The sequence below is a fragment of the Puccinia triticina genome, chromosome 13A (assembly GCF_026914185.1).
Source record: "Puccinia triticina chromosome 13A, complete sequence".
NCBI classification, from domain to species: Eukaryota; Fungi; Basidiomycota; class Pucciniomycetes; order Pucciniales; family Pucciniaceae; genus Puccinia; species Puccinia triticina.
Genome location: NC_070570.1, coordinates 3,239,539 through 3,263,799, shown reverse-complemented (window position 1 = coordinate 3,263,799; position 24,261 = coordinate 3,239,539). Strand labels below are relative to the sequence as shown.

Genomic DNA, 24,261 nt, shown 5'->3' with positions numbered 1-24,261 from the left:
TATCCCTCCTTGTGGAAACCTGAGTCGCTGACTGAGGCAGAGAAAGTTCTCCTTTTTTGGCATCAAATCTTTGGGCATGTGAGCCTTTGGAAGATCTGCTTGTTGATCAAACAGCGACTAGAATTTGGTTTGCCTTCAGATCTTCCTCCCGGGAAGATTTACTGTCCCATATGTGCAATCACAAAAAGCACAAGCTTGAATCTTCTCACCAGCAAAATGAGGAGTCCTGCCCGCCTGGAAATTCTCTGTACCAATCTAATGGGGCCATTTCCCAAGGAAGCAATCAATGTATCAAAATATCTTCTTACTCTAAGAGATGTTGCCTTGAGCTATTCCTATGTAAAGGGCCTGAAAGCTAAATCAGATGCCAACGCAGTGCTTGTGGATATTATACACCGTTTGGAAAATCAAACTGGGGACACTGTGAAGATTCTCTTGTAGTGACAATGGCGGCAAATTTGTCAGCAAATCTTTCAATGTCTTTCTAAAAGAAAAAGGGATCATTGCCAAGCGTTCTCTTTTGTATCACCACTATCAAAACGGCGTAGTGGAACGCTTCAACCGTACTGTTGCTGATATGGGTAGGACAGTTCTAAGTGATAGTCAGCTGCCGCACAGTTTTTGGATTTATGCTTTCCTATGGGCAAATCATGTGCTAAACAGAGTCCCTAACAAAGCAAGTAAAGGAAAAACTCCGTACAAGGCTATGTTTAATCAACCACCCAGTTTTGACACTTTCCGCATTTTTGGGTCATAAGCTTCTATTCATGTACCTGTGGAGAAGCGGGATCAACTTGATGACAGGGCGCAAGAAGAGTATGTTGTGGCGCATCTGGAATACAGAAAAGGATGGCTGTTCTACCTTCCCTCAACAGGGAAGTTTGTTTCATCGGCTATGGTGCGTTTTGTGGACTCCATCCCGCAAGTTACGGTCAAAAAACAAGCTATCCCCCCGCCGGCCAATGCAGTCTCGTCAAACGGAAAGATGTCTTTAGACTTCATAGCCAGGCAAATTAGCCTAGGGAACTTTGTCAACAAAGTTGAATTTGACAACCAGGAATTTTTGGTCGATGCAGTCCTGCAAACGTGCTCTTTCTATGGGGTTGATATTCCAAAGACCTATAAGCAGGCCACGTAATCTTTGGATAAGTTGGAATGGGCTCATGCAATATAGGAAGAAATGTCAAATCTTCTCCAAATGGATTTCTGGGTTGCAAAGTTGATGCCTGAATACAAGAAGCCTCTGGATGGACGCTGGGTGTTTGCCAAGAAATCTGGCAACAATGGCAGCACCACCCAATACAAAGCGCAATATGTGGCTAAGGGTTTCCAACAAGTTGCCGGTAGGGATTTCAACAAGACCTTTGCGCCCACTGCAACTTTTTTCTCCCTGCGGCTGCCATTGACAATAGCAGCTAGGTTTAACTGGCGCGTTCATAGTTTCAATTTTGTGGCCGCCTATCTCAATTCCCCCATTGACAAAGAAGTCTGGGTAAAACCACCCAAAGAAGTCGATCTGCTGAAAGGACATGCATTTCTTCCAAAGAAGGCTTTGTATGGCACCAGGCAAGCGGCCAGGTGTTAGTGGCTGCACTTGCGCGGCATTCTGGAAAAGCTTGGTTATTCACCATTGCAATATGACAACAGTCTGTATATACTGCGTCATGGAACAGAGACCGGAGTTATTTGGATAAATGTTGATGATGGTGTGGTAACTGTCTCGCATGAAGATCTGCTCAAGAAGTTGGAAATTGACCTCCAAGATGTTTTGAAGATCAAATTGGCGGTGCAGCTGGACTCTATTGTGGGACTTAGCATACAGCAAATGTCCAAAGGTTTTGTGCTATTGCAGCCAAAACTGCTCACGACGCTTTTAGATGAAGAATGGGACAGTGTACAGGTAGCAAAGACACCCCTTCCTCCTAACTTCAATGCTCCCACCAAAGAAGGCAACCCGTCGACATCTTCAAGATACCTCCATATCCTGGGCATGATAAGTTACCTTGTGGTAGGAACTTGGCTGGATATAGCTTTCTCAGTTAATTATTTGGCACGATTCTCTGCCAAGCCGAGTGTGCAACACTGGAAGGGTGTTCGGCACCTTGTCAACTACATAGCCGGTAGTACTGAACAAAAACTTTTTCTTTTCCCAGACAGAAACCCAAAAGCACTTACAGCCTACTGTGATGCTTCCTGGGGCAGTGAATTTTTGAGATCATCGTATGGCGTGCTGATCCTCTTCCTAGGTTGTCCAGTACTTTGGGTGGCGCGTTGTCAGACAAAAGTAGCAGCCTTGACATGCCACACGGAGTATATTGCACTTGGAGCGGCCACACGGCACACTCTCTGGATTTGCCATCTTCTTCAAGATGTCCTCAAGACAAACTTTGTGGTTCATTTGCACTGCAGCAACCACTTGGCAGTGAGGGTAGGCACTGATGATGCGTCCAATGAAAGGACGCGTCACACGGATTGTGACTTCTAAATTACCAATGAAGCGCTGTATAGGAAGCTTACTACTTTGTCATGGGTTTCCACTGCTGATCAGAAGGCTGATGTTTTTACCAAGAGCCTGCCCCTAGAGTTTTTCCATAGGATGCGAGGTTTTATTTTGAAGGATGTTTAGCTTGAATTTTGTCTCTAACTTCTCTTTTCTATTTTTTTTCCTCACTGCTTCCCTTCAACTTTTGCCCAATTGTTTCCATTTTTTTTTCTCTCTTTTTTTCTTTTTTCTCAGCCTTTGGCACGATTTCCTTGTTTGTACATAGGGTCTCGAGTCTAGGCGAGGGGGTGGCTGTTGTGACCTGACACAGAAGGTCACATTCTGTGACACTTGCCCGCCCTTGAGACCAGTTATTAGCGGGAAACTAGCTGCAGAGCTGGTTTTCTCCACTTGCATTACTATTCTCACAATTCTGGTCATCTCAATGCCTAACATCAGGGCCAAGGGGGGCCACTTTTCTGGAAGTGATAACGGAGTCAAAAATGCCAAGGTTTTTCCAACTCTGTTGTAAGAAAATTTGATGTATAGGTTCAGCTGGTGTGCTTGTGGATTCTTCTGCACCTTTTTTTACAACTTTAGAGGTACACCATCTGATGAACTTAAAGGTGATGTACATAACCAGGGAGAGCTTGCTTAGGATAATAAGAAGCACCCTCAGAAATTTGGACATCAAGGTTAGATTGAAGAATGACATCAAAAGGAAGTTGGAGGAAAGAGTGAAATTAAAGAAAGGCTTCACACTGTGCTCAACCAGATAGCTATGACTTAGATCAGATAAAAATGGCAGGGTGGTAGTGAAGAAGAACATTGCGCATTGGATGAGCAGATACAGATGCTTCACGCTGTGCTCAACAAGATAACTACCACTTAGATCAGATAAAAAGGGCAGGGTGACATTGAAGAAGGACATCGCGCGTTGTATGAGCAGATACAGATTAAAACAGGTACCTACTACTTAATTCAAATCTTGCCTGCGTCTAGACAGTATTTTTGTATCCATTGTGCAGTCTGACTTTCCAAGTCCTTCTGTGTATGGCACAGACCCATATCCAGATTCACTCAGGTGACTCAAATATATTAAAAAATAGAATCTCTTCTGCCGCAACGCTACTCTGACCTAACTTTGATCTCAACAAAGTCCCTGCTCAGAATAAACCTGTTGGACACAGCCCTTGGGCCAGTGATAAACCCAAGTAGCCTGGATCATATTGGCAGGATCATTCTGCATCTAATTACATGGTGACTAAGCAACTTTGTTTGACCCCACGCAGGATGACAGCAACTAACCTGGCCCTGTGCAGGGGTTGGTGGGAGTGGCGGCTGTTGAATGCTGGAACTTCCCAGACCCTCAACCACCCCTTGAAGAGGATTTTACTCAACAAGTGGTATAACTTGCACCAGGAGAGTTTTCTAGGCACTCCCATGCAAGTGCCATTGCAGATGTTTGTTCTACAACTGTGCCTAATCTTTTCTGGAGCCATCCCATAACTTTCACTGAATACAATCTGATATAGCTGAAATATTGAGGAATTGTTTTGAATATCAACTTCAAAGCAACTGGATATCCAGCTGAATTATATCAGGCAGCAGTGTTGAATTCTTGCACAATTCATTTAATACAACTATACCCAAGGAAAAATTGCAGCAGGAAATTTTGGCTGGGAATTGAGTGCATGGTAAATTCAAAATGGATTCTGGGTTCAGGTGGATGTGGTACTCCTCCAAGTGCAGACATTCAGCCTGCTTTGGAGCCAAGTGGCATTATTTCAATCCCAGGAGATGGTTCTTTTGACCAAACACACACTGAAACAAAACATAATAAGATTTTGGGTGATTTTAATATGAGTAAGCCAATCATTTCCACTTTCTGTGGTTAAGACTTGATCCACCAATACTGGGCTGCTTTAGGACCAAGCATGTGCTGTGCTGATGCCCATCTTGTTTCAATGGTTACAATTAAAATTATAACACTTCAACACAATTTTTAGTACTCCAAGAGTTCAATAAAAAATCATAATCAATCCAGATACTAATACTTATCCGTATTTGTGTGTGTTCAAAGCCACCTCAATTTTTTCATTTATTCCATTTCAACTTTGGGGAAGAAACCTATCAATGCTTGGTTTTCAAAAAAGAAACTGTGGTGCAAAGAGTCCATCATGTATAGAACATGGGCTCTCAGTGTTATCCTATTCCATACATGTGATTTTGTTCATTTTTACAATAGAAATGCAAAGGCTGAGTCGTATAACACTTCAGAATATAAAAAGTGGCACATGTGATTTTGTAACATTGGAGGATGCCATGACACCCCTGCTTCATTCTTGTGAAGAAGTTTGAAAGAAATTAATTTCCTTGGTGATTTTTAATTCCTGTCCAGTGTCATGAGGCTGAAAACTGTGGCAGAGAGGAGCAGAAATCCTGAAGATAGATGGAAACCCCACATGGGACTCTGGAGGTATTACATTGAACACACACAGAAAAAATTACCAGCTGGTTCCTGCCGAATGATTCTCTGATTCTCAGAATCTGGCAACGCAATGTGAATTTGTTTGAAGCACAATTTTTTTGTTTGTAAATTTTAACAACAAATGAATCAATGTTAAGTTTTTTGCAAAATTATTGCCACATGTTGGCATGTGCTGGGGATTAAAGCCATCAATTCAAATAGTCTTAGTTTTCCGTACTTTTAAGCTTGATGACTGCAATACTCAGTGGAAGATGAAGTGGTGATAGTTTGAAGAAGATTTCGACAAAAAAAATGTTCAAAAAAAAATGGCAAAAACACATTCGAAGCATGAAAAAGCTACTAGAGAACCAAAATACAGGGATATGACTTTAGGCCTTGGCAAGTTTTTTTTTAGCATCTTCACTCCAAACTGTTTGGCCTGCTATGCGGAGCTGGTTTGCAGTGGTTTGCTGGTTAATATATGCAATAACAGCATTTGACATTTTTTCAGACATCTGTCAAGAGAAACCAACCCGTGTATATTTCCAGATTTAGAAACTCCATCCAAAGTCTGATGTACTTCTTTGTTGGACCGGAACACACACATTGTGACACCCACAACGTTGTTCAAATCTAGGTAGACCTGAAAATCGCGGAACGTAAACTGCCCTCCAACCAAGTCAAATCCCTTGTCTGCCGAAATTGGAGTGTCCTTGTCCAACGTCTGAGGATTGAATATTGGAATCCAGCATACAAGGGTCCAGTTGTTCACATCGGTGTCCATATGGGGTTCCTTGAAAAAGTTGTTCATGGTAAATGTGAAGAAAGATGTGAAGTCAAACATCCTGTATGGTGTTGGATATTCCATATGGGCCATTGAGGGTAGCTTGTTTTTGGTAAGCGCTTTATGATACTGGTCAAAAACGTTTGGAGCCAGTTTTTTCAATTGAGTTGTGATCCATTCATTAGCCTCACAAAAAGCAGCAGCCTCATCTTCAGCGCTGTATATAGCTTTTTGCATCATAGCAACCAGTTGAGCAACACAACAATATTGTCCAAATCCTTCTTTTTGTTTTGAGCATTTTTGCCAACCACAGGCCCACATTTCACCACCCATATGGGGTCCGTTTTTGTGGACTTTTTCGACGTAGTTGGTTTGATCAAGGAAAAAACAAACTGACTTTTCCCAACCTTGAAGTTCTTTAGCTGACATTTTGGAGAAAGGCATAACAGTAAATTTGCAGAAGGCTGGCTGGTTTCGTGGCGCAATGATACAGCACCAGGAAAAAACAATGATCACTTGCCTACAAGTGACATGAAATAGTAAAAAGGCCCCTTTGTACTTTGCTGTGTCACCTGCAGACAAGTGATCATCGTTTTTTCCTGGTGCAGGTGCCATGAGAAAGACAGTGATAGGAAGCCAGAAGGGTTGCTTGAGAGGTGAGGATTTCACTGGGATTTGGATCGTTGTGGTGGACAGATTAGTACACAGGGCAAATTGAGGATTTCTTTGCGCATGGCGCGCGCCGGAGGACGTCAAGATTCAAGCTTTCAGCCCTCAAGGCCTCCTCAAGTTTCAATAGCGCGCATCCTCAAGGCGTTTCAGGTTTTCTTTCCCTTCCTCCTTTCTTTTCCTTTGTTTCTGTTCTCCTTGGTCAGTTTTCTTTTCTTCATGTTGTTTGCTTTCTATTTTTCACTCTGCGCGCGTTGGACAGGTTTGGATGAGGAGGGTTGGTCTTGGTTTCTGTTTTGTTGTTGTTCTGTTCTGTCTTCTGTCCTGTCTTGTTTGTAGCGCGCTTGTGCGCACTAGGTTGTGATGAGATGTCTGCTACATGTCACCAACTCCAAGGTTTGAGTTCAGTTCGAACTCCGGCTTTGGAGCGGCATGGACCCACTCTGAACCGTATAATTTCAGTCAATCCATCAAAGTTCAAAGTCTATTGTTCCTGGGCCTTTCAGCCCTTATTCTGAGTATCACACGTCTTTAAAGTTCTTTACCCCACAAAACGCCGATCTCCTCCACCTCTCTGGTTTAGATCACAATTCCGCCAGCAGTATTCCAGGTTTCCCCCTCATCAACAAAACTGCCGACGCGCATCTCCAGCCGTTGTAAAATCAAACCCCCCCAAACGCTACACGAAACACTGCGCTCACTCACGGCCAACAATCACCGGAGGGCATACGCAAGTTATTCATTTCTTTTCCATTCCCCTCCCTAAACTGCTGCCGGCCTAGCACCGGCCAGAGTTCCTCATTGTGTTGTCACTTTGGGGGAACAAAGTAATAGTGGATTGATTTATTGTCCACAGGAGGAGCTGCTGCTTGAGTTACTTCATCAACATTTGTTTCTTGATCTGATTGATCATTGTGTTTGGTATCAACAAAAGGTTCATTTGCTTTAGCACGAAATCTTGCATATTGCTTGACAGCTCTACCCCGGCAAATCCGTTTTCTGGATCTGAAACCAATTTGCAGAGATAGATGGTCAGTACTCAGGAAGGAAAAGCAGATTAAGGTATTGTTTGGAAAGTGGAAGGGGGAGGGTGCAAATGAGGCTTGCTCCAACGTGAACCTTTCACAGAAATAGAAAAAAAAGGGCAAAGTTGGCTGGGTGCAAATGAGGCTTGCTCCTACAGCAAAAACCTTGGTAGAAATGAAATATCAAAATAAAGATTTAAATTGGATGCTGGCTGGGTGCAAATGATGCTTGCTCCAGCAGCACAAACCTCAATAGAGATGAATGATAAAAAAATAAAGATAAATTCACGGTTGGCTGGGTGCAAATGATGCTTGCTTCAACAGCATAAACCTCGTAATAAAAAAAAAGAGAAAAAATAACCAATATCTGAAAAGAAAAAAACATACCCAGGTTGGGTATCCTCTTTTGCTTCAACTGTCAACTCACGGCAAGGAAGCAAAGAATTCTCATGCCTGCCAGTCTTGTTTGAGCGTTTTGGGTCAGGAATAGCGGTGGAGTGAATCAGATCTGATTGATAGAGGGATGCTGCAGAAAACATTTGTTTATGAGAGGGTGAACCAAGTTATATTGGGGCTTGGATTTGCAGGGCAAGATGATGAGGAAAAAATTCATTTGGATACAGTGTAGTGGTTGCTAGAGGCCCAGGTGCCACATGCAGAAATTGATGACTACCAGTTGGTCAAGCTTCTGAGTGGTGAAGGTTGTTTACAAAACCTTTTGGCTGGCCTAGCAAGGGGTTTGAGTTAGGTTGGTCAGGTTGGCGTTGGTGAATACTAGTGGCTTCATGAGCTCGGTCACTAGCTGCAAATGATCCGAAATTGTGGTAAGTCTGTAAAAGAGGCACAGTAAAGATGCCATGAGTTTTCTTGGCTTCTAATTAAAGCCATTTTCAAGCAATTCATTTGTCTGAAGAATTGCTTACCGATTGTGAAAAACTGTGGCAAAAATTATCATAAAGATAATTTGACAAGGAAATGGCGCAAGAAGGAGGAGAGGACTGAGATTCAGGGCCTAAGGGGTTTGCTTGGCTTTCAGAGAATCAAAAATCAATTGAAGGATAAAAAGGGTGGGTTGGATGCATAAAAAGCCAATTTTTTTGAAGATTTGGCTGGGTAGGAAGATTTCTCGGTGTTGATGACCCAGGAAACGGAGGTCCATAAGGACTGTTGGCTTCTAATGGATGGCTGTAGGCATCACTTTGAGGGGTCTGAGGCTGTAAAAGCAACTCATTCAGTTGCCTGAAGCTTTCCTGCTGTTGGAACAATGCTTGTTGGTCGGGGCGCATCTGTGAAGACAACAGTACAAATTCAGGTTAGATTCAGTGAATTCTGAGCATAAGATAGATAAGACAAGAATCTAATTAGTACATTTTTTTATTGATGGTTAATTTTATTGTTCAATTGATTTGCTTGAGAATGGCTTTGTTGCTGTGCCATTGATCAATGTGGGAGGAATGCTGGATCCACTGTTGTTCTAGAATACTGCTTGCGTCCGCAATCTCCTAATCTATTACTCACTGGGTGCCCCACCATTCACAATTGATTAAAGCAGTGGATTGACCAGTAATAAGTCAAGAAAATGGCATTTGGCAATCTGATGAAAGCAAGAAGTTAAGACATACCTGCATCGGCATCTCAAGGAAGGTGTGCATCGCTGGAGACCAAGGGAGCTGTGTGTGAGTTGGTATTAGCTGCTGATTTTTCATAGCAATTGATTCTGCCTGTATGCATGTGGAGAAAAAGATTCATCATCAGTTTATTGATGTGAAGAGGGTTCCAAATGGGATTTGAACCTGGAATTGAACAGTCTTCCTGTGGTACATGAGGGAATCACAATTTGGAGGACATGGCTGAGCTTGAAGCAAAGAGAGGGGGACTGAGCTGGTTGCAACCTATCCTGTTCTGAGCGAGGTGAGTTTCACCTGAGTCCTGTGTCTCAGCGGGTTGGGCAGGGGTTTTGGGAGGGTTCACACAAAAAAATCTGTAAGATGTATCAGGACCCTTCATTGGGTCAAATTTTGTAGAAACAACAGTGAAATGGAAGTTGGATTGCAACAAGACAAAAGATGAAGTTGAAAATCATGAAATCTATTGAATTTCCACACAAATTTTAAGATTGGACTAGCCTAGGCCAACTTAAGTTGGTGTTTGGAATCAGGTAATTGATTTAGGATCTCAGGAGAGCTCTTTTATGCTATCCTGAGATTCAATTCCAAGGCAAAGGCTTCACAGAAAAGGAAGACTAAAATTATTTATATTAAGTTAGACTAGAGGCCAATGCCGCTTCGCCGCCGCAGGCTCACAAACCCCACGGGACACCCCAGGACCACATCCCCAGTTCACCAGGTGGGAGTTTTGTTGCGCACCCAGCACTCCCATGCTTGCAAGAAGACCCACGGCGGGGGCAACAAAACCTTGACCCGACCCATCCGCCCAACAGATGGAACCCAGACTGGTTAGCTCCACAGGATAGAACATTGTTTAGGCTCAAAGACCCGGGCATTACTTATACCCGTGGCCGTCATTTCCTGAGGGTGTCACATGCCCAAGGGCCATGTTGATTGATGAGTCCCCAGGCGCCTCACACGTCACCATAATTGCAGATTGCCTTGGGCCAACACCTCAGCCACCGGCTTAATAATTGAAACAAAATCCCCAAATGACATTCACTCAAATAAGAAAAGACAACATATGACGGGAGACATTGATTGGCACATGAGCTACCCATAGACCAACCCTTCCTACTCTACATTCCCTTTTGGTAATGTGCAATAAGACTACACCAAAGGCAACCCAATATCCTGGGACTGTATTGATTGAGCAAGCGTGAGGGCGCCCAGTCGAGTTAAAAACTGTCCCCAAGAAACTCAGATATAACCTCAAGATATTGCAAGTTTGTACTTGGCGGAACATCCGGCCACCACGCCTTTTCAATTATTAATTCTTGAGAACCAGGCATACACGGAAAGATAGGCAACGAGAACCTCTGCCTCACGCGCCCATAAATGGCGTAAATTCACATAACTGGCATATGAGCCCCACATAAGCGAACTTGGAGGTTGAAAATAATTCTGTCAATGAAAAACTTACGGCCAGACAATCATATTGGCAAGGGAATACTTCCCAACCCCTTCTCCTGCCAAAAAGCTCTTAGGAAGCGGCCCCTTTCCGCCATTAAGGTGGTTTTCAAAACTCGTGTATGTCGACATCAATCGTTGTCTCAGCGCAACCTCAATGGCGGGAACTTTCTTGTTGGAATAGCCTAAGCTTGTCACACATGAACAATACCACTGAGTCCCACTTCAACAAGTCAAAGCTTGAGTGACTCACGAATCAGATGAATCAACTCATTTGTCCAAAAAGCCATTTCTGTCAGACCCCACTTGATCCTTTGTTCCATCTTCAAGAGCTCTACTGGGTCCGCAAACCAAAATGCACAATCTCAATCAATCTGGTTTGCTAAATACTACCGTCCAGAGATGTTCCATAAGATTCAAACCCAAAAGGAGAATCACACCAGTGCACGGCCCATGAGGTACTCACATCCATTATTGCTCCACTCTCCACCACCGTAAAGGCCCTTGAACCTCTATTGACGGCATTGTAGTTGTTGTTGAGCAAAACAGGAATCTGGCCTGGTGGGAATCAACCAGCTGCTGATGGATCAACATGATTTCCCAAACCTTCAACATTTGGGTTCAGACTAAGGAAATCCTGCTACTTTTGAATCCCCAACCTCACATTGCAATGCTCCATGGATAATTCGGAATTGTACTTCAGTCGCAGTTCCTCAATTAGTATTTGGACAGGTTGACAGCAAGGAGTGTTCATTGTAATGAGCCGCAGCGGGTATCAAGTCATCAAGGGCATCTTAAATTGCTGGGGAGAGCAACCAAAGTCAAGTTGGCCGTTTGCGCCCAGCAAACTGGGAAACTACTGCCCAGTTAAGTTTCTGGGTATTTGGGCCGGGGCTAGGATTTGGTGTAGGCATATATGCCAAAACCTGTCACACAGCCACTACCATTGTTGCTGTTGACGTGCAGCACAAGGAACATGCCAGCTCCAGCCGATGATGCCACACAACAAACTTATCATCAGTTGCCACTCAGCAAGGATTCCACCCAATACTGGGAATATTCAGCAAAACAGCTTAAATTTCCGCTGCAGTTCAAGGAGGAATAATTATTCCAAATGCATGAATCCAAAAGACATGATCTCCCACACATCCACAGGCGGTCCATTATACAACAGCTGAAGATGTCAGCCCTCTGCTAGTTCCAACAGCGCAGAGGGCCAACAAGGAGTTGTGCTTACGCGTCCTCCAGCATGAATAGCAGCACCAGTTTGGTGGTTGCTTAGTACAACAGCTGAGTTACTTGTATTGAGTAACTCAGTCTGCGCAATGTGTTTATTCCCGCTTAACAGCGGGCAGGAAGTTAGGAGAAGAAAGGCTTCCAGGATTGGAGCTCGCTCTTCTCATATAGTAGGGGGGCTCTCAAGAGGGATTTTGTCCCCAGAGTTATTTGGTACCAAGCCCATCCGCATTGCTGATCAGAATCAGCGATTGGGGCCTTACCTTTGATACTTGACCACTGACTTCACTTCTTCCTTCTCAGCTTCTTTGACTTCTTCACCCTCCACCAGCCTCTGACCTTACTACTTGGTATCTTGTAAGTCTACAAGCCGGTAAGTTTGACAGGCTTACCTTTCTCTCCCTTTTCTCTCTCTCTGGCTTCTAAATCGCTCAGATTCCAGCAAATCCTTGATCTGATAGGCCCCGCTTCCTGTGAAGCAGTGTGGCTGCTCCTGCCACCCTGTTGGTAGAGTTGAGAGAGACTTAGTTCTTGTGTTTTTCTTCTGCTTGCCTTGCCAGCGTCATCCTTAAGGGCACTAAAAGTACCATTCTTATTTGGGGCACCGCCTCATTATAGTCAAGCCCTGACATTTGGGGGCCTCATCTCCTTTTTCCTGGACCTGAGGTTTTGTCATAACCTCATTTGTTCCTCATTGTTCTGCTCATTGAGTCTGGCCAATCCCTTTCCTGTTTTTCAGTTTTCACCAACTGATTGGTGCTTTTCCTCATCTCTCTTCCTACTACTGTAAGGACTCGGGATGAGTCCTTCACTGGATCAAGGGAAGGCACGGAAGGGCGCTGATGCCTCTTGAGGCAAGTCTATTTCACGGGGTTGGATTGCAAAGGATGAAGGAACCTAGCCGGGAGAGATGTGGGAGCAGGCATCTCTCAATACAAAACAAAAGGAAAGAGGAGGAAAAGGGGAACAACAAGAGAGAGTGAAAGGAGCTTGCTTACCTAGCCAGGATGGATGTGGGAGCAGGGATCTCTGCCGGCTAGGACGTGGCAAGGGGCACGGGTTGATATTGCCTGAAAGCTGTGACATCTCATTGTGAAACCTCGCGATGTGCGGGGGCTTCACAGTCTCCCCCCCTATAAGAAACAAGGGGGTTCTGGGTTGATCCACGGTGATGTCGGTGTTTGGAATGAGACAGGGGGCAGGAGATGATGGCGTTGGGTAGATGTGTGAGGGAAGAAGAAAAATTGGGAGGGGGGCATGGAAGGGGATAGGCAACAGAGGCGCTTGGGTCGGGTGTGGATTCAGTCTGGTCTTGGGGGTCGGTGGTTGCCGGAAAGGGGTTTTAAGGCAATGGGTTGCTGTGAAAGCGGGGCTGCGTAAGCAGCGTCCCAAGTGTAATTGATGAAGGGTGCGAGAAGGGGCAGGGACATACCTATCCCCGCTTGGGCCCTCAGAAAGACGATCGCCAAGGAGGGATCCGCAATGAAAAGTAATTTGATCCTCTGGGATGAGTTTGTTGTTTCGGAGGCGGCTCAATCCTTCTGTCATGGTCAAGGCGTTGGGGTCACCGGCAATTGCGGCTAGTTCACCTTCAGTGGCAATCTTGTCCAACGGGTCCTCATAGTCAAGAAGGGCAGCCTCCACTTGACCATTGATTTGGGCTACGCAGGAGGTCAAAAGCTCATCCATGTCGGGGGCAGCTTCAGATAGAGCCGCCACACCTGCGGGTTGGCCAGTCACTTTGCCTGGGGTGCCTCTGTTTGCCGCCTGTCCTCTTTTCCAGGCGTTTGGGCCAATGTAGTTGGCTGGCTGGGGTGGGGTGACAAATGAAGGAGGTACTTTGACTCTGGTTTGGTTGATTGGTCCTGGGCAAGCACCAACCGGACTACCACAGTTTCTTTTGCAGAAATGGCACTTTCCAATACTGTCAAGGTAGGAGTTAATCCTCCAAAGGTGTTCTTCATTGATGCCTTGGGTGGCAGGTTGACTTTGGGAAGGCAGAGAGGATCGCAATCGGAGTGCCAATTCCTTAATGAAACTGACGTAAAAACCACTCGTGCAATTCTTGAATTTGCCGTATTTGAATCCGGCAGATTGGAGGGCTTGATGTTCACTGACCCGCACTTGGAGAAAGTTGGGTAGTCCAAAGGTGACAGCCTCCGCAAGGGCTAAGTTGTTGAGCGTTTCTTTCTCAAAATTAAGGAGGCTTTGGATTGTCCTTGCTTGGGTGCTGAATTCCAAAAATGTTTCAGTATTTTTCATTTTGAGCTGATTAATACTGCGTTTGAGTTTGGTGCGCCATTCTGTTGGAAGGGCAAATTCAAAAAGTCGCAATTTGAATTTGTCCCAAGGTTTACCAAGATATTTTGGGGATTTGTTGGCGTAGAAGGATAGAAGATTGGTCTCTGCAATGAGTCCTCCGAGAATCAGTCGTTTGTTGTCCGCGTGGGTGACGTCTTTCATGGTGTAAAAAATCTGCACACTTTGGATCCATTTGAGGAAGGCTTCCACTTCTTGGAAGGAGCCTTTAAACGTGGGGCCATTGGAAATCCTGAATTTCTGGAGGTCGATGTGGCCTGAGGCCAGACAAGGGGTCGACTCCTCCTTGACAGTACTATGGGATCTGTCTGACTCAAGGGCGTGGAGCGGGCGGCACTCGCCTCTTGATTGGCTCTGGCTTGATGTCCGCGCGTGCATATTTCTGGACCGCTTGCAAGTCTGCACGAGCTTGCGTGATGGCTTCCTGTGCAACTCATTGGGCTTCGGCAACCTGGCCCTGTGTCGCAAGCAGCTGCTTTGCGGTGCTCTGCTGAATAACCATGATGGCTTGGATCATCTGGGCTGGCAACATTGCTTCAGGGTTGTCCTGGGGGGGTTGGTTGGAAGAGCCAGTGGGGAAGTTCATTGTGTAGGTAGCGGCTAAGGGGTTGGATAGCGGTGGAATCAAGCTTATTGAGTCTGCGTTATTGGCCGGGGGTGGATTGGCTGTAGGGGCAGTTGATAAGGCCGCTTCTAGTTGCGAACGTTTGCGGATTTCTCAAGCGAGTTTCTTGGGATCGGTGAGTGGGATAAGGGGGTCGGTATTGGATTTTTGAGTGCTCATGTGCAAAAGTCAATGAGGTTTTTTGAAGACAATTGGATGCAAAGAGAAGGCAGGTTTTTCAGGGTGTCTTTTTAAGAGGCAGATTCAAGGTGTCTTTGGCGAGTTGGAAGGGAAGAAAAGGGGGCCAAAGAGAGGCGCAAGGGAGTAGACAGGACCGGGGTGGTGAAAGAATGTAAAAAAAAAATTGCTTCTCTTGTTTCATTTACTGGGTGTGAATCGCGGTGAGTCAATTCGGAGTGAACTAGAAAAAAAAAGTGTAAGGACTTGGGGTGAGTCCTTCACTTGATCAAGGGAAGGCACGGAAGGGCGCTGATGCCTCTTGAGGCAAGTCTATTTCACGGGGTTGGATTGCAAAGGATGAAGGAACCTAGCCGGGAGAGATGTGGGAGCAGGCATCTCTCAATACAAAACAAAAGGAAAGAGGAGGAAAAGGGGAACAACAAGAGAGAGTGAAAGGAGCTCGCTTACCTAGCCAGGAGGGATGTGGGAGCAGGGATCTCTGCCGGCTAGGACGTGGCAAGGGGCACGAGTTGATATTGCCTGAAAGCTGTGACATCTCATCGTGAAACCTTGCAATGCGCGGGGGCTTCACAACTACTTGTGTGCATTGCTCTGTAGAAACATTCAGTTATACTTGCCCGCTTGAGAATTTTGCAACATAACTCGGACTCTTTGCAGAAACTATACATACTAGTAAGCCAGTCCTTTGGACTGCCTCACCCTATCAAACATTATCTACTCACTTGGAGGTTGTCAGTGGCGTCCCGTCAGACTTCCCTCCACAGCTTCTTTATGTCGGACCGTCTACCCAACCAGGAGTCAGCCAATAGAAGCTCTGCTCCACCAGCGATAGGGGTCAACGCAGTTGCTAGCGTTCCGGAACCGCAAGGAATCAATAGATCAGCTACCAATAACGGTGTAGCTGCGCTTTTCGACTCTCTGTTTGTCCCTACCGGCAATACAGCCAGGCCTTTGGCGAACCGCACAGTAACGCAAGCTTCCCAAGCTCTGAGTGCTACAGCCCCGGCTGCGCTGCCTGTCAGCCCGGTTTTGCGTAGGTTCATAGATCAGATCCAAGCTCAAGCTCCAGCAGAGTCCGCACCAGCTCCACCTATAGCCAACGCTACCGTAGTCACTAGTCAAGAGTTAAACAATGGCCAGGTCAATTGAGATACCCCAAGAGCCAATCATCCTTGTCCAGCGTCAGAAGCATTGACGACCATAATTACTGAGGGTTTTTTTTTGATCTAAAGATTATCATGGCTCCCCCAAAGAAGACTACTTCTAACACTGGTTCTAAATTGTTGTCCACCAGGGCCGCCAAACCCAAACTTATCCCAGCAGGAGAGTTTAAGTGAGGAGGAGGAGGACGTGAAGTTCAGTCTGGCGACAGAACTGATCATCCAGACCCACCTGTGATCCATGGAGGCGTTCCAACAGGCGATGGCGGCCTTGAACTACAAGCAGATGGTGCTCTTCAGGGACCAGTCGATCCCAAGGCACAACACCTTAGTGCAACTGATCGGGTGGGAGGGGTTATCCCACATAACGGAGGGGTGGAATCCTCGCAACACGCGCCCAAGGCCCGCCAAACCACCGGCTCAGATTCCAAGAGGGCCGGCTCACCCGGCAACGGCTCTCCCCAACGCCAGGAACGCAAGGAGCCGTCAACCTCAGCCGCAAGGCCAGCCAAACCAGCAGGCAAGACCGGCGCAAGCACCGCAGGCAAACCAGAGAGGTCAGGGTCAAATGCAGGGCCGCCAGCACTACAGAAACCAAGTATACGGGGAATTGTTCCGGATGAGCCGCATGATCCAAGGAGGCTACCAAGCAATAGATCAATTGCAAAGCAGGAACCAAGGGAACCAGCGGGACTTTTACTAAAAGAAGCTACTGGGTTGCTTTCGTATATGTTTGGCCAAATAGAAAAAGTAGTGGATGGGAACTCCAAACAAATAGTTTCCCACTTAGATCAGTTGTTGCTTCTCTTTCATCGGAAGTCTCTCTCCCCACGTCTAATAAGTTATCTCATCTGCAGGACCTTCTTCTTACTCACACTAAATCAATGACATTCTCTTTGACCAACTTGACTACTTTTGGTAATTCATCTTCTGTTGCTTTACAGTCTGCTTACAGTCTGCCATTAAGAAATTGAATGAGTTGGCGGGAGAAGTAAAGCTATTGAACAGTTTGGTTGGTGCCCTGCAGTCCAATAAGGGGAAAGCTCAGGATCTGTCAGGTATTGAACAGATTTTTGAGGCTTTATTGCAAAGTGCAACTGAGTCCATCACGGCGGCTTTGACAGCTCAACCGGAGTGCGACTCTGCAAAGCTGATGCAGGTGATCCAGGAGCTGGACGCTAAGGTGCACCGCTTGGAAGCGACTATCAAGCTTAAGCCTGTGCTGTCTGACAGTGGCAAGCTCACGGCAGACATTGCCAACAGGCTGCAGAAACTGGAGCAAGCCATGGAGTCTAAGTCACGCCCCGTTGACAATGGTAATAAAGTGGCGGCAGCAATAGAAGCCACAATGGCCAAGGTTACTAGTCGCCTGGATCAGTTACTAGCAATTGACTTTGCTGGTTTTGCTAAGCTCACTGATGTGAAAGAACAGGTAGCATCAACGGTTGTTTGAGCCATGGACGGTTGTGTCAAAAGGATGGAGCGCGCCGTGGCTAGGGATAAGCCCAAGCAGCAGGAGAGGACAACCAGTGAGACGGGGGTAGTCAAAGAGCTACATATTTGTATTGAGGAGGCCAGCAAGGGCCAGCGGCAAGATTTTTTGAAGTTAAATGAGCGTTTTGACACAATGATGAGTCAAAACCGGGCGGAAGGAGGTAGATTGCGGGCTGAAATTGCCAAACTAGCTGGGTTGGTGAAAGGGATCAACCTTGCGGAAGCAACACCCCGCTTGCCCAGACAAGAATTGAATCCATTGGACTCAGATAATGAGGATGAACCTGTCAGTCTGGAGGTTCAGAAACAACTAACTAATGCCATTGCCAAGTCGGACTGGCCGACCTTTTCTGGTAAGGGTGAATACAACCACATGGACTTTATCCACTGGATCAATTCCGCCAAGCGCCACAGCCATCTTGATGATGGGGTGATAGTGCTCAAATTACTCACTATTTTTACCAATGGGGTGCACTCGTGGTTCAAGACCATGGAAGCTATGCATTGGAATAAGAAGTGGAGCTTCTGGTGAGAGGAGATTTTCAAGAAGTGGGGGACTTTGAGCTGGAAGCAAAAAAAAGAGAATACTTTTGATGCGGACAAGTTTATCGCGGGTAAGACCGTACTGGCTGATTGGGTCACGCGTCAGTACGATAGGCTCCAATGTTTCTTGCCGGGTATTTCTCAGGAATCAATCAATTTTAAGCTGCTCAGATTGATGGACAATGAGGTGGAGTTTGCGGTCAAGACAAAAATGAGGAATCCCGCTGCTGACCTGAGTGAGGTTACAAATGTCTTGGAGTATATTGGTGACAAGACTTGGCTAGGTCGGCAAAGGTTCCAGCCGAAGGCGCCGGCTCCGGCAAAGGTCCCTGCCGGAACGACAACCAGTCCCAAAGTGCCGCCTGCGGCTGGCCAAATTACGTGTTACACATGTAACAAGTAAGGGCATACCTTGCGAAGATGCCCTAAGAAGGTCAACAATGTTGATGAGGAGGATGTCCAGCGGGATGAGGAAGACAGTAGCGTCTACGACCCAGAAGGGCCCATTATTGGGGAGACCTCTCAGGGAGCGTTTGCAATAGGTACACCCTTAGGGAAAAAACAATTGTGTCTGCATGTTGTGCTGTGAGAAAGACTGTATGGTCTTGCTAGACAGTGGAGCAGTTAAATCAGTAGTGGGCAAAAACTACCTTAAGCGGTTTTGCCCGGGATGGGAGAAGTTTATCCTGCCTATTGAAACAGGTAGCTTCCATAGTGCATCGGGGGCGCTTGTTCCGCTGGGAGTAGTGAAAATTAAGCTGCAATTGAGTACCATTCGCATGGTTGTGAGATTTGTTGTGATGGAAAACATGAATGCCAGGTACTTTATTGTAGGTAACAACTACCTGGCGCACTACAAGATCTCTCTCCTCAAAAACGGCTGTCGGCAATTTACGGTTGGGAAGCGGTTTTTTGAGTTTGACGAGTCCATTAATGTGGTACTGCTGGAAAAGTCCTCAGAGCTCTCTTTTAATGACAAAGTAGACCGTGACGCTAAGATTTCTGGAGAGTTGACGTCAGTATACAAAAACAAGCTGGTAATTGTTTTGGAAAGATTCAAGGAAGCATTTGCAACGGTTGACCAGCCATTTGGGGCGATTAACAGCCACCAAGTGGGAATTACGCTGACAATCGAAAAGCCTTATCTGGCAACTCTGCAAAAGGCCCCGTACCCAGCCAGTCCACGGACACAGGAGGCTATCAAGGAGCATATCTTGTTGTTAAGCAAGATGGGCATAATCAGGAAATTTGGTGCAAACAAAGGCGTTGAGATCACCACGCCAGTCATCATTGCGTGAAATAACGGGAAGTTGCGGCTTGTGGGCGACTTCAGGGCACTAAACACGTATACTACACCGGATCACTATCCCATGCCTAAAATTACGGAGTCTTTGACCAAACTTCATGGCGCAAAATACATCACCTGTATGGATGTGTTAAAAGGCTTTCACCAAAACATGGTGAAGGAGGATAGCTGTAAATATCTGAGGATTATATCCCACATGGATGTGCATGAGTATTTGCATATGCCCTTTGGCATCAAGAATGCACCGTCTCATTCTCAAAGAATGATGGATGAGGAGTTTCACAAAGAACTCAGTCAACTTTGGCTGATAGTCTACATTGACGACCTAAGTATCTTCACTGAGACCTGGGAAGATCATATGGATAAACTGTCCGTGGTACTGCGTAAGGTTTGCAGGATGGGGATGAATATTTCCCTCACAAAGTGTTCCTTTGGATTTTCGGAACTAAAGGCTTTAGGCCACATTGTGAACGGGTTGACCAGGGTTGCGTGGCCGCGATGTTGATGAAACCTATACCGGTTACCGTCAAAGAACTACAATCCTTTCTTGGGTTTGCAGGGTACTACCAGCTGCACATTAGGGACTTCAACAAGATGGCATCTAGTCTTTACAAAATTTGTAGTCCAAATGTATCTTTTGAGATGACTCAGGAGAGAGTGGAGGCGTACAAAGCCTTGCGGGTAGCGCTTACTACAGCACCTTTGCTGTTTCATCCGGATCACAAGAGGCCATTCTGGCTGTATGTTGATGCTTGTATGGAAGGCCTTGAAGCAGCGCTGCACCAAATCCAAATGGTTGGTGACTGGGAGCAGGAAGGGCCTATCTGTTTCATCTTGCGGCAATTGAAAGATTCTGAGAAAAGGTATGGTGCTTTGCAGTTAGAATGCCTGTGTTTGGTTTGGGCGCTGGATAAGTTGTATTACTACTTAGACGGTTGTGTTTCCGGGGTTATCACGGATTGTATTGCGTTAAAGTTGCTCCTTAACATGAAGTCTGTCAGTCGGCACATGTTACGGTGGCAGATCTTGGTGCAGGACTGGCACGGGTCAATGACTATTGTCCATTGAGATGGGCTGATTCATAAGAATGCGGATGGGTTGTTGCGTTGGGCTTTACCAAACAATGCTGACAACCCAGCGTCTGACCTGGAGGAAGTGAGCCAAGAATTTCCCATTATGGCAATCGCACTTAGTGGTTTGGCAGAGGATTTTTGGGACTCTGTGGAGTCCAGCTATCAATCCAACAGGAACTTGGCATGCCTGATTAGTATTTTGAAGTCAAAAAACATCCAGCAAGACCTTGTGGCTCAGTTGGAGGAACCATGGAAGGCAAACTTTGCAGCGGGCCGTTTTGTTCTCTTGGACAGATTGCTGTCTCACCGCAGCGGGAACCATAGCCCGCTGGTTCTGGTATCCGAGGATCACATCAAGAAAATGCTTCATGAGGAGTTTCGGCATCCACATTCTTCAGTCTCAAACCAAAAAAAAAAAGTACTCATCTCCGGTTTGAGACCGTATTCATTGCTGAGCTGGGGAGGCTGGCTCACAAGCACATACCTCATGGCTCATCCAGCTCACCCAATGCAGGCACTGAGTCAGCTCCTCCAGCTCCACCCACCACACACCTTTCCAGCTCTTCCAGCTCTGGCCCAAGGCAAGACTGCCAGCCCTGCCAGCTCCACCCACCACACACCTTGTCAGCCTACGTGATGCCAAGGATATTATCCTTCTAGCTACACGTGGTGAAAAGCAAAAGATTAGAGTTATAAAACTCTAAGACAAGATTATAAGGGTTAATTCCAACATAATTGTTGGGAATTATGGCGTAAGAATAAGGCAATTTGGGCCAATTTGGGCCAATTTTGACGTAATAAAATGAATATAATTAATTTTCAGAGGGGCCTGATAAATCAGGGGTGTTTAATCCCTCTAGCATGAAGAACTGGGGCCTATAAACAGGGGTGTTTCAAATCCCAGAAAGAAATAACGGAGAATCTCAAGAGAAGGGGCTTAAACTTACTAGTATAAGACCCTAGGGTCACTTGAGGTTCTTCAGGCGTGAAGTTGGGCAGTTGGAGGCGCTCAGAGGAGGTAATCTTGAGGGCAGGGTGGTTACCGGACAGCTTCAGGGCGGAAATTGGGGCTAAAAATCATGTAAGTAGGTATTTTACCTGGCAAATCACAGGCTATTGAGGCTGTTGAAGGCGGGTAAAATTCTAGTAGGTAATTTAAAGCTGGGGAATCTCCTTTTGGGCGGAAAAAGGGCCCTTTTTATAGGCTAGGCAGGCCTCCAGGGGCGCCCAGGGGACATGGGGACACTTGTGGGCGCATTCTGAGGCAATTTGGTTGCGCTAGAAGGCGCTGTGGGTCGTGGAACCTTGGGGCTTGGATACAAGGGCTGCCAAGGACCATTTACAGAGGTTCTGCGTGATTTTACACATGCTTTACACGTCATGGGGGCTGGTTTGGGGGTTCTGTGACCTCATTTCCGTGAAAATGTGCCACAGAAGGTACTAGAACTGGCTTCTGTGCACTTGTACACGTGCAAGAAGTGCTTCATACATGTTCTGGAGGCGCTCATTAAGTGCTCCAGTTCATTTGACCCCTTCTACATATTTACTACAGTTGTAATCTACCTGTAGTGAGGCTTGGGAGAAGCTGGGGCGCTTTCTAGTGTCTCCTGAGCACGCTACAAGAGTTCTTTTCAGTCTAGAATGTTTTTATATTGAATGACGTGGTAATTACATCTTGTTTGGTGTTTAATTACATGTGTACAAGACATATAACACATGTAATATTGCTATTGGGGCGTATTCTGGCCCATTCTCACTTACTAGTAGCCTAGGCGCATTGGTTACGGGCTAGTTTATGCAATATGCATATATGTACACCTTGCGCGCGGGATTGAGCTCTAGGCAACAGAGCACGCGGGCTTGGGTGCGCCACGCAACAAACAAAGCCATCTTTTAAACTATACACAACACCTCAGTTACGTCACTAAAACTGGGTGTAACCATTTGTACTTATATATATATATGTATACAAGTGCATTCACGCGGGGCGTGATGCACTTGCTTAAACTTTGAAGTTAGTTTACACAAGGAAGGGATAATAATTAAGGGTACGTGTAAGTGAGGTACCCTAGGTTATTTTACCCGTAGAATCAGAATCTTCTATAATATTTTACTTATTGATTACACCAAGCTAAGTAATCAATTATTTACATATGTATATAATGTTTTTGCGTAGTTTTACATATGTAAGAGTAATAATGTCTCTTTCATATGTAAAACTACTTTTCATATTTTCATTTGTATCTTGTCACGGTTGCTCTGCCATAGTAACCAGCTGACACACCTTCCCATCTCTTCCAGCTCTGGACCAAGGCAAGATTGCCAGCTCTCCCAGCTCCACCCACCACACACCATCCCAGCTCTTCCAGCTCTGGCCCAAGGCAAAACTACCAGCTCTCCCAGCTCTGGCCCCCAACCAACATCCCAGCTCTTCCAGCTCTGGCCCAAGGCAAGACTTCCAGCCCTGCCAGCTATGTGACCCACCACACACCTTCCCAGCTCTGGCCCAAGGGAAGATTGCCAGCTCTCCCAGCTCTGGCAGCCACACACCATCTCAGCTCTTCCAGCTCTGGCCCAAGGCAAGACTGCCAGCCCTCCCAGTGTAGGGTAGCATAGTGGAAATCTGCTACCTTTTAATGTAGTGTTAGTGCAATTCAGCTGTCTCTGTGCTAAAACTATCTGCAAGTGGTACAAAAAAAGTACCCAATAAGCTGCTCTGCAGCACTCTCTAGCGGGTTAAACAGGGCCACTATTAGCAAAGCTATGCTACTGCTAAGGGGCCCTTCAGCATAGTATAAATGTTCCCTGTACCCAGTTGAGTTTAGCTTGATTCCGCTAAAACTAACCAGTGCCCTGTTACCTGTTTAATTTCCGCAAAACATAAACCAAGCCTTCTTTGCTGTGTTATGCCAGTTTTCATCTTGTATTTAGGCTAAATTCTGCCAAGCTTTCTTGAATTCAAGATGGCCCCTTGTACCTGGGTACCTGCCAACAAGTACGGGTACCAGCCTTAAAATCCGGACATTTTGCGCACTGGCACCCCACAGGGAAGAAAGGGCTGGCACCCGGGTACCTGCGGGTGTGTGCCCCATTTTTGGCGGTAGGAAACAATCGAAGGATATTGCCCTCTGGTTTCAGAGGCTGTATAACCTCTGGTTGCAGAGGTTGGATAGCCTGCAACCAGGAGTCTCATTCTGGTTGCCAGGGCTGTATAGCCTCTGCAACCAGGAGGACTTCCTTCTGGTTGCCAAGGCTGTATAACATCTGCAATCAGGAGTATTTCCTTTGAGTTGCTGATATCTGGCAACCTGAAGGAATTCTTCTGGTCAAAGAGGTTGTATGACCTTGGCAGCAGGGAGGAATTTTCTGGCTGCCAAAGCTGTACAACCCTGGCACTTGAATGGCTGTCTGCTGTATATATATACATAATATACATAGGGGCTTAACTAATCAACTCCCAAAAATTACTTTCCAACTGCCAAATCATATTTTTTTGGGAGTTGGAATGTAATTCCACTGCATGAAATGGGAGTCAGGCATGTACTTTGTCCAAAAATGACAAAAAATTAACAAAAATCATACCCCCTCACTGGGGTACTGAAAGCCCACAAAAATTTTACATCCTGCAGAATTCATGATGTGCGGACATGATACATATGATTCACAATGCGCGGACATGATATGTGATTGGTGGTCATGTTACAGGTTGTGCAAGCACATTTAAAGAGTGCCCCTACACGTAAAAGGGTGCACAGACACAATGTGTGATCTACGGACATGAAATGTGACAAGTCGACATGAAAGCAGACATGATATGT

The 24,261-nt window shown here is 45.9% G+C and overlaps 2 protein-coding genes across 2 annotated transcripts; one reads left to right on the top strand and one right to left on the bottom strand.

The window, feature by feature from the left end:
• Positions 1-8,157: 8,157 nt before the first annotated feature.
• PtA15_13A302 (uncharacterized protein) lies at positions 8,158-9,064 on the bottom strand (the record flags this gene model as incomplete). Its single annotated transcript, XM_053162487.1, has 3 exons — positions 8,158-8,260; positions 8,571-8,716; positions 9,053-9,064. The coding sequence occupies 3 exons, from the start codon at positions 9,062-9,064 to the stop codon at positions 8,158-8,160; spliced, it is 261 nt and encodes an 86-aa protein (XP_053026457.1).
• A 6,574-nt stretch (positions 9,065-15,638) lies between these two features.
• On the top strand, positions 15,639-17,480 carry PtA15_13A301 (uncharacterized protein; the record flags this gene model as incomplete). Its single annotated transcript, XM_053162486.1, has 2 exons — positions 15,639-15,900; positions 17,152-17,480. The coding sequence occupies 2 exons, from the start codon at positions 15,639-15,641 to the stop codon at positions 17,478-17,480; spliced, it is 591 nt and encodes a 196-aa protein (XP_053026456.1).
• Between the last annotated feature and the right edge of the window lie 6,781 nt (positions 17,481-24,261).